The 16,920-nt window shown below is 39.5% G+C and overlaps 2 protein-coding genes across 4 annotated transcripts; one reads left to right on the top strand and one right to left on the bottom strand.

Annotated features, from left to right (window-relative positions):
• The first annotated feature begins 708 nt into the window (after positions 1 to 708).
• Positions 709 to 3,770, top strand: tma16 (translation machinery associated 16 homolog). The gene is made up of 7 exons (XM_044028149.1): positions 709 to 794; positions 932 to 1,035; positions 1,121 to 1,158; positions 1,739 to 1,823; positions 2,081 to 2,229; positions 2,315 to 2,357; positions 3,119 to 3,770. Exons 1-7 carry the CDS (start codon positions 792 to 794, stop codon positions 3,309 to 3,311), a joined length of 615 nt encoding a protein of 204 aa, XP_043884084.1. The 5' UTR covers positions 709 to 791; the 3' UTR covers positions 3,312 to 3,770.
• Positions 3,771 to 4,288: 518 nt separating this feature from the next.
• On the bottom strand, positions 4,289 to 15,615 carry march1 (membrane-associated ring finger (C3HC4) 1). Of its 3 annotated transcripts, XM_044028145.1 has the most exons (9): positions 15,510 to 15,615; positions 13,982 to 14,403; positions 10,798 to 10,848; positions 10,059 to 10,132; positions 8,697 to 9,560; positions 8,372 to 8,552; positions 8,110 to 8,254; positions 5,259 to 5,303; positions 4,289 to 5,162 (listed from the first exon to the last, which is right to left on the bottom strand). In XM_044028145.1, exons 2-9 carry the CDS (start codon positions 14,066 to 14,068, stop codon positions 4,816 to 4,818), a joined length of 1,794 nt encoding a protein of 597 aa, XP_043884080.1. In that variant the 5' UTR covers positions 14,069 to 14,403; positions 15,510 to 15,615; the 3' UTR covers positions 4,289 to 4,815. The 3 variants fall into 3 exon arrangements, with proteins under 3 accessions (XP_043884080.1, XP_043884079.1, XP_043884081.1); XM_044028144.1 differs by lacking the exon at positions 15,510 to 15,615 and having other exon boundaries at positions 13,982 to 14,985; XM_044028146.1 differs by lacking the exons at positions 5,259 to 5,303; positions 15,510 to 15,615 and having other exon boundaries at positions 13,982 to 14,986.
• Between the last annotated feature and the right edge of the window lie 1,305 nt (positions 15,616 to 16,920).

Consider the following 16,920-nt stretch of genomic DNA (forward strand, 5'->3'; position numbering starts at 1 on the left):
TGTTTTGTTTGTGCCAACTGTGACTGGGATAGTACATTCACCAGTGGTTAAAAAGAGCTAACTGCTGCACATTTACTCACATGCATTGCATTTTTCTCGATACATATAAAGTATGTACTTTCATAATGGACATTTTATGTCATCTTTGAAACCCTAAATATACTTTATAATATTTCTTTGCAAATTTACATTTTTGAAAGTGAATTTGTCCTCGCCTTGCTCAGGGGGCACCCCAGCCCATCCTGAGATTAAACCAGCAACCTTCCAGTTATGAGACCAATACCTTTCCTCGTGGCCGTCTTGGTCAGATTCATTAACCTGAACTCACTACTGAAACTTTAGTATTTCTTTGTGTCCTGTCATACTGATCTCACCTGGAATACCATGTTCCCAAAATACCATTAATCTCTCCAAAAAAGAAATAAACTGCATGTTTACTGTTTTCAAGGGAAAATATGTCAGAGCTGCGATCAATAAGTGGACTGAAATAAGCGGATGCCATTCAACAAAAAAGAAATCTGGCAGTAATGCCATTAATGTTAAATTGTTTAAACTTCAAGGCTTAGGTTCATATTTTGGTAGCGATGGTTTACTAACAAAGTAGGATGCATATGTGTTACTCAAAAATTGCGAAAAGTATTTTTATTACCTTATTTCAAAGTTAAAAGTTCAGGAAATTGGGAACGTTTGTATGGTATCCGCAACGCACTCGGACATCATTTGATGTCGGACCACTTCCGGTCTAGTTGTCAACAGCTGAGTTGCTCCACGCGTGTTTCCAAACTGTGAAAATGGTAAAATTCCTGCGTGTCGTGACTGGACATTAGTTTGTATCTTTATATAAAGTTAATATAAACACTTTAAAGCACATGCAGTGACTTTCAAGACTTTATACGTTTAAACGTTGTGACTAAATGTACCTGTTTTTCAGCCGAAGGTTCAGAAAGGAAAAGCGCCAGAGAAGGTGGTACATCCGTTCAGCAGGAAAGCGGCTTACCTCGCCCGAGAAGAAATCCGACTGAAGAAGAAAGACAGGTGCGAGGAGAAGAAAAACAACACGAAATAAATATACATACGACACATCATATTTACACTTGATATTGTTGTGTTTTCTCTGTAGGCAGAGAACTGACAAAGCCGCACGTCTGAGCAGCATAGGTAGGCTGATAATAAAAATGTGATTCTTATACCCTTTTATTTTGAGCGTATATTTACATTACCTGGTCACTTTATTAGATACACGTGATAAGTGACAGGAGGAGTGACGGCTGTTCAATGTGTTGTATGTTCTGAGATAATTGTCATACCTTGGTTGTAAAGAGTAGTTATTTGAGTTTCTATCATTTGGAGCAATGTTATAATAGTTAATAGTGAATTAAATGCATGTACTGTATACGCATTGCAATAGCTGTATGAGAAACCAGTCTTCATTTACTAAGACTGCATATGGTTGTGAGTGAAAATTCCAGCAGCCAAATGGCAGTTTCTGAAATACTCAAACATGCCACGTTTGACACCAACAACCAGGCCTTGTGTGAAGTTTTTAAATAACAAATTATGATGCTTGTTAAATAATTAACAAGCAGATGAATGGATGAACCTAATAAATTGGCCAGTGTGTTTACATTGACTTGTTAAAATTAGATGTATATTGTCTTCTTCAAATGTTATCTATGCTTAAATATGCATGTGAAAACCAAAAATAAATGATTGAAATAGCACTTGTCTTGACTCACAGGTGAGAAGCTGTTGTGGTTCCAGGAACAGCTGGATCCAGCAAAGGCAACGTACACCAAGAAAGACGCCTGTGACATCATCGAAAGGTCATAAGATTTTAGTATTTTATATTATATGTACTCTAGAGCAGTCAGACTTTATTTTTGTGGCTTTAAGTTCATTACTTTGGCAGTGATGAAGATTTTTGTCATTGTCACATGACAGCAGCTCATAATGTTTTTGTACACAATAAGTTACATATGTCGAATAGTTTGAAACCTCAGATAGTATTCTGGGACTAAGTAGTATCATATTCAAACAAATACAACCAACCATCATAATGTTTGTTTTTTGTGCTTTTTAGGTATCTGCAAAGATTTGATTCTGAACTTGAGCAAATCGAGTTGGTGAATGGGATCAAAGGTCGTCAGGGTCGCCTCCATGGCGCCAGAGAAGCTGTCATCAAACAAACAATTGAACGGGAGCGAGCTCTGTATGAGGGCGCTGGGTTTGGTAAGCCCTCGTTGTTTAAACTTACATACACACATTTGCAGTCGTTTGAGAAAATGTAACATCATCTTTGCTTTGTTTAACACAGAAATCCCAGATATCATCAATGCAAAGCATCTGAAAACATTCAGGTGAGTGAAAAGGACAAATGCTCCAACATGTTTTATTGTTTGCATTTCTTGCAACACTAGCAAGTATTTTCAACTATTGTAATTTTCAGTGGACTTTGACCTTTATAGCGCTCTGGTAGCTGCCTTCACACAATTTCCATCAGGCATCAGGTGTTATTTAAGTTATTTAAATAACTTAATAACACCATTTTGGCAGGAGGCTGCACTGTTCAAATCCATACATGTAATTGGCATCCAACACTGCAGGCTCTTTGAGAGGGTGACACATTTTTACTGTTAAAGTGACTTATGATCAGTATAAGTACAAAGATTTATCAAAAAATAAAAAGTCTACAACAGCAGCACGCTATCATTGACTTGCAATGACAAAAAGGACAAATGCTTCAACATGTTTTATTGTTTGTATTTCTTGCAACACTAGCAAGTATTTTCAACTATTGTAATTTTCAGTGGACTTTGACCTTTATAGTGCTCTGGTAGCTGCCTTCACACAATTTCCATCAGGCATCAGGTGTTATTTAAAGGGTCAGATATATTGAGTCCTGTCAAGTTTTGTGTCAAATTTCTCCATCTTAATGGATTTTAAATGTTTACTAAACTCTGCCAACATGGTGGTGTAAATAAACTAGGTAACGTGACATTTGAAGCTCAATAATGTTTCTCAGGAGTGTATTTTATTTACCTTGTTTTATCAAAGGATCAGCATTTGAGAAATTATCAAGACTATCACTTTTCAGCCTCTTGATTCTTTGTTTTGTCAGAGAGTGGACTGGCGATCTGAAGAAACTCCCAAACATCAAACTGCGAATGGTTTCTTGCAAAGGTCTGGACACTAATAATGAGAAAAAAGAGAAACATGAAGTAGAAGAAGACAATATTGAAGATGAAGATGATGATTTGGATGATGATGATGAAGAGGAAGATGAGAAGGTTCTGATGTCAGACTCAAACTAATGTTCTTCTATCATTGCCATATGTTATTATAAAACATCAGATGTCCTTCACGAAAGACTTTTTACAGAGAAACAGCCTGTGTGAGAAGATGCTGCTACTCACGTTCTGTCCAGCAGATGGTATCAACATCTCAGACTTGGAAAACCAACTCATCAGTGTGCTCTTTTTCTTTGTCTTGCTGTTCAGTGACTCAACAGCAGCCTGTAAGAGGTTCTACATTCATTGTTTATTACATAAACATGCATCAAATTAAACCTGAATAATCCGTCTTATACAGTCACACATACAAAGGTGTCGAGTGCTCTAATATTGTCGTGTAGACACAATATGAGAAAACTGTCTTTTCTGTGACATGACAGTGAAAAGAAGAAATAAACCTGTAGAAAAGTGTAAACAGTCACTCATAACAGTGTCAGTACAAATGGAGACAAACACTGAAAATAAAATGTAAAACATTAACACTTGTTTTACAATAATTTAAATATGTTAGTGCTGTAGTTATGTCTAAGAAACTAAGAGTGTAGAGTATATTCTGAGTAGGATCACATACAGCTGTATGAGGAAAGCATCATAAACAACCAGGCTATTTACAATTTGCTGTTTTAAGACATAATCATTTTCCTAATACAGTAAATTACTTTTCAAAACACTTAAGTTTATTCAATATCAAGAGTGAGCTAAATATGCTGAGTCAATAGTTCTGTGTATATTTGTCTCTTTGGTGCCTGAAGATCTGATTGTCCAAAGGGAGAGAGTACCTCAGAACGTTTCAAACAAAAACCTGGTTGGACCGTGTCTAAAAATCATCTTTTCCACCTCTGTTCTTCAGACAACAGTAAACACAAGTGTGGAGGCTCTAACCAGGGCATCTTATGTGTGTGCAGTATTGTGTGCCTGTGTGTGTGTCTACCGTCTACTGTATATCTGCCTGTTCACTCAGTGCAGATGTCAGAGAGGAGGCAGGGATTAAACTTTTTTTGATAAAAGTACTTGTGTCACTATTTGAATTTTTCCAAGGCTTTGAATAACAGTCTAAGTTTGCACTGCTATGTGCATTTCAACAGTTCATGGTGTTTTTGGTGGCAAATTTTAAAGCAGCTGACGTGTTCATACAAATTCCCAATCCCAGGTTTGTTTCGGAGCACACTGAGACCTTTGTTTAACAGCCTCCACTGGCTGTTTAAATATGTAACCATCAGTGCAGTTGTTGATAGTGCATACAGAAATAGAAAAGCATGTGTTTACTTGATAACAAAGTCACTTTTGCTGATGGCTTGATTTTCCTTTTAACTCCTCTCCCACATCAACAGCTATCTTACTGCAGCCCTTCAATTTGTCATGATCACTGAGGAACAGGATCACTTATGATGTCATGTGATGAGATCAGTAATCCCAAGTGCCAAGAACAACTCACCGAAAATACTACAGGAGTCAAAATCACACCTCGGTCACACCAGATTGTGATTGAGCGTGATGTGATTCAGGATTCTGAAGGATTGCTGGATTAAACCGGTGCCACTGCAGCCTCCACTGACATGTCTGAGTCTGTTTGTGCCTGTGGAGCCAAGATGGGCGCTGGGCTGACCACCGGGCTGACTGCTGGGCTGACCACCGGGCTGACCGGGACCTCAGCAGCTTCACGTCTGCCATTGGAGATGGTGAAGGACTGGGTCTGAGAATGGTGTGGGTCCTTTTCGGGGCAGTTCTGAACAGTGATGATGCGGTTGAAGGCCTTGAGACGGCGCCACAGCTGCAGGTACACTTTACACTGAATGTACATGAAGATGAGGCCGCCTGTGGAACCTATGCCCACCACGATCAGCTTGGTCCAGAAGGGCCACTCCAGCACAGCTGAGGATGTGCACACAAACACACAGGGCCAGTGTGAGTTAACCTACAGCACATGTGATGGACCATGATCAGTGGTGTGTGCTGAGCTGTGCTTACCATGCTCCGAATAGTACTTCAGTAGAGTAACTCTCCATATTTCGTCTGCAATCAAGAGCGAGTGTAATTTCACTTAATTTCCCTTAACTCAGCAGAAATGTGCTCTTTGCTTTTCAAACAATATTTTTTATTGATATTTATTGAAGTGAACTTCTTCAGAAAGTTCTGAAAGTTTGTGTGGTTGCATGAGGTACTTGCATGCAGTGAACACTAACTTATGTGTGCCATATTCGCATGTTCATGTCTAAGGACCAACCTCAGACATAAACTTCCTCCTCACTGAAAATATTGCCACCAGTGGCTACACAACAATAAACATATTTTTGCCTCCTAACAAAAAGCAAAGCTAATAAAAATCTATGCTTGTCTAGCTCTACAATATCGTAAAAATATGTTTGCTGAATTATCTCAGTGTTAGTCATAGCTTTTATGACTGGAAATGGAAGTTTCTTAGCTGCTCACTTTCCTAAACCAAAGTCCATAGAGAAATTAAACGTTTTTAGCTTGCGGGTACACAAGAGCTGCTAGTCTACTGCTGCCTCGTTTGGTAAGTTTGTGTCCTTAGCTTAATCTGTACAAAGCATTTTAAACATCAAGGTCACAAGAATAATGCATCAGATCTTAATAATAGATGCAGCAGTGGATCAACAACTCATCATGATGTAAAATGGCAGATTTTCTCTATGGACTTCGGTGTGGTGAGTGAACAGTTCAAACTTAACTTTCCAGTCAAATGGCAAGAAAAATGAACAAACATTTTCTTAAGATTTTCTAGACTTAGGCAGGTGCAGGTTGTATCATGCAATCCTTTTGTTACGTTTCCCACACTGGCAGCTCTGTTCTCAGTGAGGGAAAGCATCCTTGTGTCTGAGGATGGTGCCCGGCAATGGGGACGTGCAGGTGGGGCATAATGACAGCATTGACCATATTTCTGTACCTCATACAAATACACTTAAAAAATTAAGTGTTTGAAACATACTAGAGCTACACTGTGCTACCAATTCATTTATTACACCTGGTGTAAAACAACAGTTCTGCAATAAAGTCTTCCTTAAAGCTTTTATGATGATCAAAAACCTGGAAAATAATAATCTTCATGAAGGCAGGATTTACTGCAGATCTGATGTATTTTGTATTAAAAGTAGTACGTTACCACAGACTAATCTACTGTCCACTGAGTGAATGATTTTAGTCTCAAATGAGACATGAGAGAATGGAGGTAGAGGCGCACTGGGATCACAGCACAACACAGCACAGTCACTGGGCATGAACAGACAAAAGCACTTGAGGGGTCAGTGTGTTTACTTAAACAATGACATAAAATGTGACAACCTCAAACAGGATTGAATTTGATGTGTTCAGACTGTAATCATCCTTGACTTTATACATCGATCACTAAAATGTGATATGTTGAGGTATCGCTTAAACTCCAACATCCAAAACTCACATTCACGTGACTTTTGTTTGCAAACAGTTTTGTTTTTGGATTTCAGTTCCAGCACCACACTGTAACTCTTTTTGTCACCACAGACTCTCCAGCATTTTCAAAAACATACTATTTCCAATGACATCATCATGTAATCAAACATATTAGCAGATTGTACAACCAATATGAATGACACATGTAAAAATGTACTTGTACTGATCTGAAATCATGTTAAAATTACTACAACGTCCTCCATTTAGATAAATGACTTAAAACAGAATTATATAAAGAATTGTTTTATCATTACAGTTAGATCAAGCTAAGATTAGCATGTAATAATTGTGAAACAAAGTGGTGGCAAAGACTTTGAATGCATTAATGTGTTTAAACACAGATAAGTTATGAGCAATTATTGTCAATGTATTTGAGTTTTCCTTCAAGTGTTCAGAGACAGTGAGTGATGACTCCTGCAGTCTGTTCATCAAAGTGCACATACACATACTTCTAACTAGTTTCACTGAAAACACAAACACTGCTGTGATTTAAAAAAATTGTGGTTCAGGTTTTTGAAACTGTGGCTGTATGGGCTATTGACACATAGTCAGCCCTGACTGTGCTGGGAACCAGCCACAAACAAGGACACTCACTCTGACTTAACATGTGGCTGCCATCAAGGCTGCAAGGCAAACCAGATTTTAGCCACTTGACTAAGACTCAATTCATACAATCTACACCTTCTTCTAGGTCAGGAGTCATTAGTGTCGCTTTGTAACTCACTCACTCACCACACCCAAATCCAGAGATCAAATCTGGGATTTTGTTGATCCAATACTGCCTCTACCAATAATGTGTTATTTTGTGACTTCAGTGTTTAAGATCCTTTGTTTGGTTACAAACTTAACAAACGATGCAGCAGTAGACCAGCATTTCCCTTTCCAGGAGCTGGCTGAAAACAGATTTTGTCAATGGACTTTGGTGCAGGAGAGTAAGCAGCACCTAATAACAATGAGCTACAGTTACAGGTGACAGAACCAAATCCTCATACAACCACAGTTTAAAACTAAAACTAAATAATTACTTCATTTTATGTTGTTTTTTTTTACCAGCAAAAATGTTCACAGCTGTGTTCACATACTTCTCATTAATATTCTTCATGGCACACAAGCCTAGCAGCATTTTACTGTAAATGTCATGCATTCTAACTTGAATATTAAAGGAGGTTAAAGCTTTGCAAGTGTATTCAAATGTTTGGAAGACCAAACGTGCACTTGCATTGCCTTGAGGTGAGTTATGTTGAACAAGAAGAACTTTATATTTAATATTTATATTTTTTATATTTATACTTTTCTTGTAATTATAATTTCAAATGTCTCTCTGTATGTCTCCAGTAAGAGAAATGTGGGGAGGAGTGGGGAAAGTACTGACCGTTCTTCCCAAGCCTGATCTCTTCAGTGGTTCTCTTGACCAGTATGTAGATTGACCACAACATACACACTATTGCTATGAGGTGAAACAACACTGAACAGAAGATCTTTCTCCTCTCACTCTTCGACATGTGTAGTTTTTCCCACTGGCAGCCGGAGGGAAGGAGATGGAGAAAGGATAAGAGGCAAGATAACATAGGATTTCAGGAGGGGAAGAGGGTTGAGGGGAGAGAAAGCAGTAACAGACTGATGTGTGTGCATACCTTGCTTAAAGGTTTGAGCTTCGTCTCCATGACAAAGTCAAACTTGCAGAGTTCACAGCAGCGAGTGTCTGAGGATTTGATCCACTGGTTCAGACAAGACTGGTGCACAAAACTCAGGCTCCCTGTGCAGCGACAAGGCATAATCAGTGGGAACTCGTCCTCCCCCTCACAGTGGCAGATCCTACACACACAGAAAACACACTCAGTCATCAGGTACAATTTGTGCAATTAATGCACTGTTACTATGGACTGTGTGTTGTTTCACCTTATTTGTTCCTGCGTTCCTGAAACATAAAGTTAAACCTGCACACAAACATCCACTGACCTGCAGACCTCCTCAGAATCCTCAGAGCAGAGCTGTGGTGCATCTCCATTCATACTGCAGTGAGTCTGTGGAGTGGGCACTGACATGTCTCCACCCCCGAATCCCTTTTCTTGGTATCTCTTTGTGGTGAGCTCTTTGTCATACTCCGCCTGTGATGAACTGCCTCCTGGGTCATGTGACTTGTAGCTCTTCTCCTTATCTCTGCTTTGTGAAACTTCCTTCTGTGAAGTGTGGTCATCTCTCTTCATAGAACTCTGGCTGCTGTGCCGCTTCTTAAGGCCTCCGCTGTCCTCCACCAAAGGCCTTTCCTCCATCCCCCTGTTCAAGCCATCACTGTCCTCCTCCAGAGGCAGTTTCTCTGTCCCTTCATCTGAGACCACTGACTGTAGCTCCATGATCTCTGTTTTGTCTTCACTTCCTTTATTCCTGTTTGCCCCATCCTTCTCCCGACTGTTTCTGTTGCACCGGTGCACCCTTCGGGCTTTCTCTTTACTCCAGCTGCGAGCTTCACGCCACGTCTCATTCTCAGAAGAGGAGTCAGACTGTGGGGCACCTGTGCAGCGGAGACGAGGGGGAAGTTCCCTTCGAATCTTGAAAGACTGCTCCCTCTTTTCCCCCTTCTCACTGCGGTCAGAACTAAGGCTACGGTCTCTGCGGTCTGTCTGCTCCTGTTTGCTGATGGTTTCCACGCAGTCTGTGGCAGCACAGCTGCTCCTCTTGCGGCGGTGACAACGCTTCACCAGTTTCTTCTGGACATGAGCCGATGAAGCCATGGTTTTGCTGGTGACTGTCCTCTCAGAGGTGCGTGTGTGCTTACTGTGTTTGTGTGTTTCAGAGGCATCCTCCTCTAAACGCATCAGCTGGCTAGAACACACACACACACATAAAAATGAGGTGACAGGTGAAACAAGATGAAAGTAATGAATGTGAGGACATAAATTAAACAAAAGCAATTTATAATGTGTACAAAACAGCAAACAAAATCATGTCAGACTGAAAACAAAATGGCAGTTTAGTGTGATATAAGGCAAAGAAAACAGGAAATGGTGACTTTTGAATGACTGATCATGGTAAGTAGGAGGCCAAAGCACACAAGCATAAGTTCTCTGATGGGAGCACCATTGGATTTTCACCATTGTATCCATTTTAATTTTATTGTGTCCTTGGGTTGCATCAGAACATATTAAATTCATTCTCCCACTCAAAGGAGAAAAAGCTTTAAACTATGCACGATATAATATCACAGGGGAAACTGTGGCTGCTCTGGTGACTGGCTTTCAACAACAAAAGGAGCCATTGTTTTCTTTTGCTTTTTCACTTTCTGCCCATGTAACTAAAACTGGACAGAGGCAGCTGTTTTACCTGCATATGTCCTGAGAAGAAGGAGTGACTGATGCCCTTGAGGTTGTATTTAGTCCTGTCGTAGAGTTGCTGGCCTGCAACGACAAAGAAACATGAATAAGACAATTATTACTGAATTCTTTATAGACTTAAATCAAAAAATTATCATAGTGATGGCACACATGTAAATAATGATAAAAATTTTGAAAAAACATAACATGAACATAGTTTGTGAACACCTGAGGGCAAAAAAACAAACAAACAAACAAAAAAAAAAATTCACAAGCTGACACCTTATGTAGCCATAATATATAAAATTACAAAGTTGCTGTGAATAATCATAGTCTCTGTTCTCATCTAGAAGCTGCTGAAAATAAATATACCTTTTTTCCCTGTTTGTATAAAGTGCATTTCTTAAATTTAAGTGTAATATTCTCTCAGATTTAAGCAGCCAAGTCATTGGGTGTGTATTTGATTTTTGACAAAGGCCATGACAAAAAAGGATGAGTGAGACTCACCTGTTGAGCTACAGGATAATGCAAGTCTTTGGGTTTGTTACTTTGATTAACCTTTATTACATAAAGAAATATGACTAATTTATGACGAAATAGTAAAAGAATAAAAGAAGCTTAAACCATGGCATTGTGACTCATCGGTCACACAACTGTGAACTCAAATAAACAAACTTCTTCCTGGACAAACAATGACGCACTGTGACCTTAAATTTGGTCCTTGAAGGAGACTCATATTCAGCAGTTACCTTGGAGATGTTGCTGGATCGACTTCCTGAGCGACCAGCAGCCTTCCTTCCCTGCAGGGAGAAAGAGAGGCAGAAAATCCTTTGAAAACTCAGTGGAGAATCATTTCACCATAACATTTCAGAGTGACCTGCTTTAAAGCTGCAACAAACAATGTGTTAATGGGCTGAAATCCAGCGTGAGGAGCCAAGCACAGCTACGTGCCCTTGGTATTTCATTGTGACCTGAGCTAAAGCCAGACAATCCTATTACCTGGTTGTCCCACTAAATCTACTTGATGCTGCTCTGCAATGTGTCTCTATTTAAAGTCAACGTCAAGCACTTTTCTAGAACTACATAGAGCACTGATGAAATTCCACTGGTAGAACCTGAACTCAGACACCTGTGGCCTCATGCACTCTTGACACAAGTTTAACAGTAGACGTTGGTGTGTAAGAGTTTACAAGGACGGATGCGGTTTAATACCTACAGTAACTTATCTGGTGTTACTTTCAGACACAAGCACACTTCTAAACCAGGTCAGTTTACAAGTGGTGAATATGGATGCAACCAAATCATGATGCATGTTATTTTGGAGAAAGAGGTCAACGGTAAAATTACAGCAGAGATGTCGGTTTTTGGGGAAAGTTCATGGACGAAAAATTGCTTTATGAATGGCCTCCCAAAAAAAGCTAATTTCCTATGTTTGAGAGTATGTTGTTTACTGTGTGTGTGTTCACATTATTAACTTACCACTTGTTACTTGTGGCTACTGAACTGTTATTTCTTATATCTGCTCCTGGTCTCTCTCTGTCTCTACTTCACCTGCCTCTATCCCTTTCTCTCCCCCATTTTTCCTCTCAACCAAACCGGTCGAGGCAGATGGCCGCACATCTTTGAGTCTGGTTCTGTCAGAGATGTCTTCATCCTGTTAAAAGGAAGTTTTTTCTCTCCGCTGATGTCTAGTGTTTGCTCATTGTGTGAACTGTTGGGTTTCTCTCCTCTCAATCTCAGTGCCTTGAGAAAATGTATGCTGTGATTTGGTGCGCTACAAATACAATTTAATTGGATTATTTTGTTGACTGAAAGGGTCAGATTTATTAAGAGACAACCCCTAGAGAGGCAGAAGCTGAAAGAAAAAAGAAATAGACCAAAGAGATAACGAACCCTTGGTCAAGACCTCCAGGATAAAACACATGAGAGGTGACAAATAACATTGAAATTAAAATGCTGTTATGAATAATCCCAATTTCAATATTGATTAAAATAACTGTAAAAACAACAAGCATAGATACTGCAATTTAACACCCAAAGTATACTAAAATAGCGCTTTGACAAGTCAAAGGTGCAACAAATCATTCACAACTCTTGTGAGTGATTACAATGAAACCGAACATCTGAAGATGGTGGTAAACCAAAAACACAGTCTGTTTTACCAGAGCCATGTACTGTATATGCCTCAACTTACACTTCAGTACCATTCAAGTGCTTCATCTGTCACTTGAACCTGAATCTCTCTGTGACTCTGATGCACTGCACAGACTCAAGTGTGGACATGTGCATGTTGCTGCAGAGGGGATTAGGTGATGTAGTGTGGACAAAGTGCTATACTATGGTTCTGCACTCTGGCTTTGGATCAAAAACACCTACAGCCACATTTAGACAAGCAGCCAGCATGGCTGCAGAGGTTCTTAGAATCAATGTTCTAAAGAAAAACAAAGCTGCAGGCTGTAACTTTTTGATAATTTTTTAATGTTATTTTTCTGCCTCTGTTTGGTCTTTGCGAACAGATAAGGAAAAATGATTTGTATGCTGTGTCCCTCATCTGAAAACAGACCCTGTCAAACAATACAGACCTGAATTATGGAGGAAGAGGGCAATAAACATTTATCTCATCAAACAGCAGAACATCCAGGCGAACATGGGTTGCTTTTTCTGTGTTTTAAGTTATATTTCAACCTGTCTGCAGCTGTCTTGCTCTACCAGCTTTACCAGTTGCTGTTGCCTCCATCTGTCATGACATGATGTCACCAGGCGACACGAGACCTGAACACAACTGTACTGACCAAGAGAGAGTCGTGTGGAGCTGATAGGCTTAATCAGCAATGGTGTGAATGTGAGGGACATTTCAGTTTCCTGAGATATTTCTTAACAATGTGATATATTTGTGGTTAAATAGGCTACATTCATTAACTAATTTATCTTCTACAGATTTATCCTCCACATAATCGCAGAGGGCACTGGTACCAATCCCAGCTGACATAGGGCGAAAGGCAGGGTATACCCTGGACAGGTCAACAGGCCATCACTGGGACGCAGAGAGACACACAACCATCCCAACCAACCATCACACCCACAGTCAATTTAGAGTGTCCAATTTTGCCTAATCCCCAAATCTGCATGTTTTACAGACTGTGGAAGGAAACCAAATAGCTTACAATCAAAAATAAAATTCAAAAACAAATTGTTTTCATTTTCAGTTCAATTTTCCTTTCTATAGAGTAAAAAAGGGAAAATTAAAGCAGGTTATTTTGACATCTTAAACGAGATGCCACTGATAATTTACAGTGTCGGAAGAGAGAAGATTCTTAGGTCGACCGTAAATTCCCTCAGCCAGGAATTGAACTGGTGTATAAAACCCTGATGTTTAAACAAAAAGATACAAATGGCAACTGATGGAGGCCTGGGTCATTAGAAAAAATCTTATGGATAGAGGCTTTAACCAGCCAGCAAATCCACAAATCTAAATAAATGTACAAGTTATCATTATGATATAACTGTAGACTGTGGTGTAGCCAAACAATCATAAGAGATTTGCGTGTTACATATGAAGTCAGTGGTAATCCTCAAGGCCTAATGATCTAATAACTGCTGTGCACTACAATCTTACGATGGCCGCACAAATTCTCTCTTTTTTTTTAAGCCTCCTACCATCAAATATTTACAAAATAGCCAAAACTCAAAATTTACATCATTACTGCCACAGGGTTATTCATATACCTGACTGCAGTCAGTGTCTGTCCAGACGCATGTGCTGTAGAGACAGTGAAGCGTTTTAATAAAAGTTGTAAAGTGTTTTTTGGGTTATCACTACTTGGGTGTACAGTAAATGAAAATAAAAGTGAATGGGAAGAAAAATGTTTTGTGTAATATTATGATGTCACAATGACCCGGACCATAAATGTCATAACTATGTTACAAACTCACCTCGTTTTTGTCTTTGGAGCTAGGCGCGCTCTTGCCGTTGCTGACTGCGTCCCTGGATGGCACCACAGTTATCTGTTGTACTGGCATGTTGCTGTTTCCAGGCAACACTCCTGTGCGTTATTGCCACAGCATTCCCAGTGTGTTGCACCTCCTTGGCTTCAGATTCTCGTTGCTGTCTGTAATTCCCCGTCCCATCCAAGAGCTGTTGTCAGTGAAAAGAGCCGGCACTCCAGGGTTGCTCTCCTTCATCCGTCCGAACTGGATCATTACTAGGAGTGGAGATGGAACAGGATCAGGTCACCGTGGCAACAGAAAGATAGATCTGAAGATGGCGGGGTGTGAGGTCGTCATGACGACTGGGAAACTCCTCAACAGTGCACACCTCCTCCTCCTCCTCCTCCTCCTCTTCCACTGTCTGCCTGCTGGGAGAGTATGAGAGAGCAAGAGTTGTGATGGAGCTGAGCAGTAAACAAGCTTGTTTTAAAGTGATGTGTGTGTTTCTTGAAGGGGTGGAGCCAGGATTTTGTCATTGCAGCTAGGTAATAAGCATATGGTCCATGAGGATTAAGGCTTAGACTAACCTCAATCGCTTCCTCTGACCAGTGGTGCTGCTAATAAGCTTATACTTGTACACATGGACAGCACTCAGACATGCACACGCACATACACACACAACCCAATTGCTCAGGGACTCCCTGGTTACTCTGCTGTGTTAAAAGCATAAAGACAGATTTCTCATCTGACTGGCCATGAAGTAAAAAGAGTAATCACATATGAACATATCAGCCTGTTCAGATCATTTATATAGATGTGTCGGTGTGTTATGTAACAGTTAAATTAACCAGAAAATAAGGGACTTAAAGTGATTATTTAATTTACTCAGTTTAAATGGCAAATGCGTAAGAATGAGTGGTACAATAAAAGAGTAAAAGAACTGACCAAAGACATGCATGTGGCAAATTCACAAAAATGTTTTGATGCTCTCGACTGTTAGAATCTTACAATCTTAAAACATATTAATCATTTATTTAACATATTTGTGTCATATTTGTATAATATATTTTTTACATGGGAACATGTGTTTTGGGCTTTTGAATGTGGGCAGCATAACCCCAAAGGATAACGACAGACTTTCCATGACAATTTCTAGGGATGAAGATTACCATCCACGGAAGAAATAATTCAATTTTGGTGGTGATTTATTGCAGTATAAAGTATAAAGGAGAGTACTGACACTGGGAAACTGAGGGGCCTTGGCAGAGGTTTCCACTCTCCGATTGCATTCTATCCTTTATCTTTGTTTAGCTTTAGAAATGAATTTTCTAAAGCAAAGCTTGTTAGTTGAGAACAGATTTGATCATTAAGAGAAAATCTGTAGCATAGAGGTGAGAGGAAGCACCTTAAGACCTTGAGCCACCATGTGGGACAAACTGACTTCTTTGTGGAAATTGAAAAAAAGTGATGAGCAAGTTCAAACACCAAAATGCTTGCTTGAATGTGATCTTTGTAAGAAGGGATGATTACTCACACCTGCTTAGTTGAGCAAATGATAGGAATGCAGTGCCCCCTTTGTGAAATTGGCTGCTGAACTCTAACATCAGGGACATTTTCCCAAAGCTGGAAACAGTAAATATGGAAAAAAATAAAGTGTCACGGCAAAGAATCTGAATACTTGAAGAATGAGAATGAGATAAGATTTTCCTTTATAAATGTATTTAACATTCCAAAATCCTGTTTTACCATAACATTGTAGAGTCCTGAGTTCAGAAATTAATTGTAATATTTTGATTTTATCATAAGGCAGTTAAAAAAATAAAATAAAATTGAACTGTACTGACCTGTATTCAGAAGTTGTCTGTAACACATCAGCAGGTCTGTTCTCAGCTAACACGGCTGAGACAAGAATCACATGCAAATGTTTAGTGATAAATAACACGTGTACTCTGACAACCTTTGACAAATACTCAACTGAGAAGGCATAGATGTATAAAAAGTAATACATTCACACAAAGTAAGTAGGGCAATCCTACAGTGTAACACTCACAGACACACAGTGAGGCACAGGGTCCATTAATAATTAGGGCTAATATGATCTCACCTGAAATGGAGAGGGCATGTGGGTTTCACACCCAGACACAGAGGGATGGTGATAAAGAGAGAACGTGTTTGACAGTGTTCCTGTAACACCCGAGGGTAAGTGTTTATTCTAACTCTGATTCACCGTGTGATTGGGAGGGGATTTGACTTTTGATGGAAAGCAGGTGATCTGACAGATGAAGTATTTGCTGTCGACACACAGCGGTGGCAGTGGTCTCATCCCATCACATGTAGATGGAATCTCTTTTCACTGAGCTGGAGGCGCTGACGATCCTGTTCTCTCTCCTGGTGTTTGCCCTCTTCACATTTACTGGGATGCTCAATGAGGAATGTGCACATCTGCATGGTATGGCTAACACACACATTTGCATGATAGACCAACAGCTGCTACATCTGGAACACACACACACACGTACAGGTTAGCACAGGTGTGCTGTGACACTGCAATGACTTTCATTCATTTGAACAGCCTAACCAGAGACCAAACCCCTTAAATATTACCAGTTAATGTCTAACCCAAACTTTAACCTAACTGTAATTCAAATCTTAGCCCAAAACTTAAACAGTTCCTCAGAAATGAGGTTTGGCCCAGGTTTTAGCCTACACAAGGACCTAAAACATATAAAATATACATAAAAGTACATACATGCACACTACAAACCTCTGTTTTTGTGTTTAACTCTAACAATGTGATTTAAATTGATATAATTAATTGATTTTGTGTATGGCATGTTGATTCACACAATTATACAAGTTATATAATTGGGTAAACACATTAAAATAAAGCTGTCTAATAAAAAATAATAACTAATGCAAAAGATTAATGCAACAATAAAATCAGA

The sequence above is a fragment of the Solea senegalensis genome, linkage group LG6, assembly GCF_019176455.1.
Source record: "Solea senegalensis isolate Sse05_10M linkage group LG6, IFAPA_SoseM_1, whole genome shotgun sequence".
Classification (NCBI taxonomy): domain Eukaryota; kingdom Metazoa; phylum Chordata; class Actinopteri; order Pleuronectiformes; family Soleidae; genus Solea; species Solea senegalensis.

Excerpts from the sequence above, each read along its gene's own strand:
- tma16 (XM_044028149.1), top strand. Across the intron at positions 1,824-2,080 it reads GCCTGTGACATCATCGAAAG|GTATCTGCAAAGATTTGATT; the intron begins GTCATAAGATTT and ends TGTGCTTTTTAG. Across the intron at positions 2,230-2,314 it reads GTATGAGGGCGCTGGGTTTG|AAATCCCAGATATCATCAAT; the intron begins GTAAGCCCTCGT and ends TGTTTAACACAG.
- march1 (XM_044028145.1), bottom strand. The coding sequence starts at position 14,068 with ATGCCAGTACAACAGATAACTGTGGTGCCATCCAGGGACGCAGTCAGC. Across the intron at positions 9,561-10,058 it reads TCTTCTCAGGACATATGCAG|CCAGCTGATGCGTTTAGAGG; the intron begins GTAAAACAGCTG and ends TGTGTGTTCTAG. Across the intron at positions 5,163-5,258 it reads GAAGTACTATTCGGAGCATG|CTGTGCTGGAGTGGCCCTTC; the intron begins GTAAGCACAGCT and ends GCACATCCTCAG.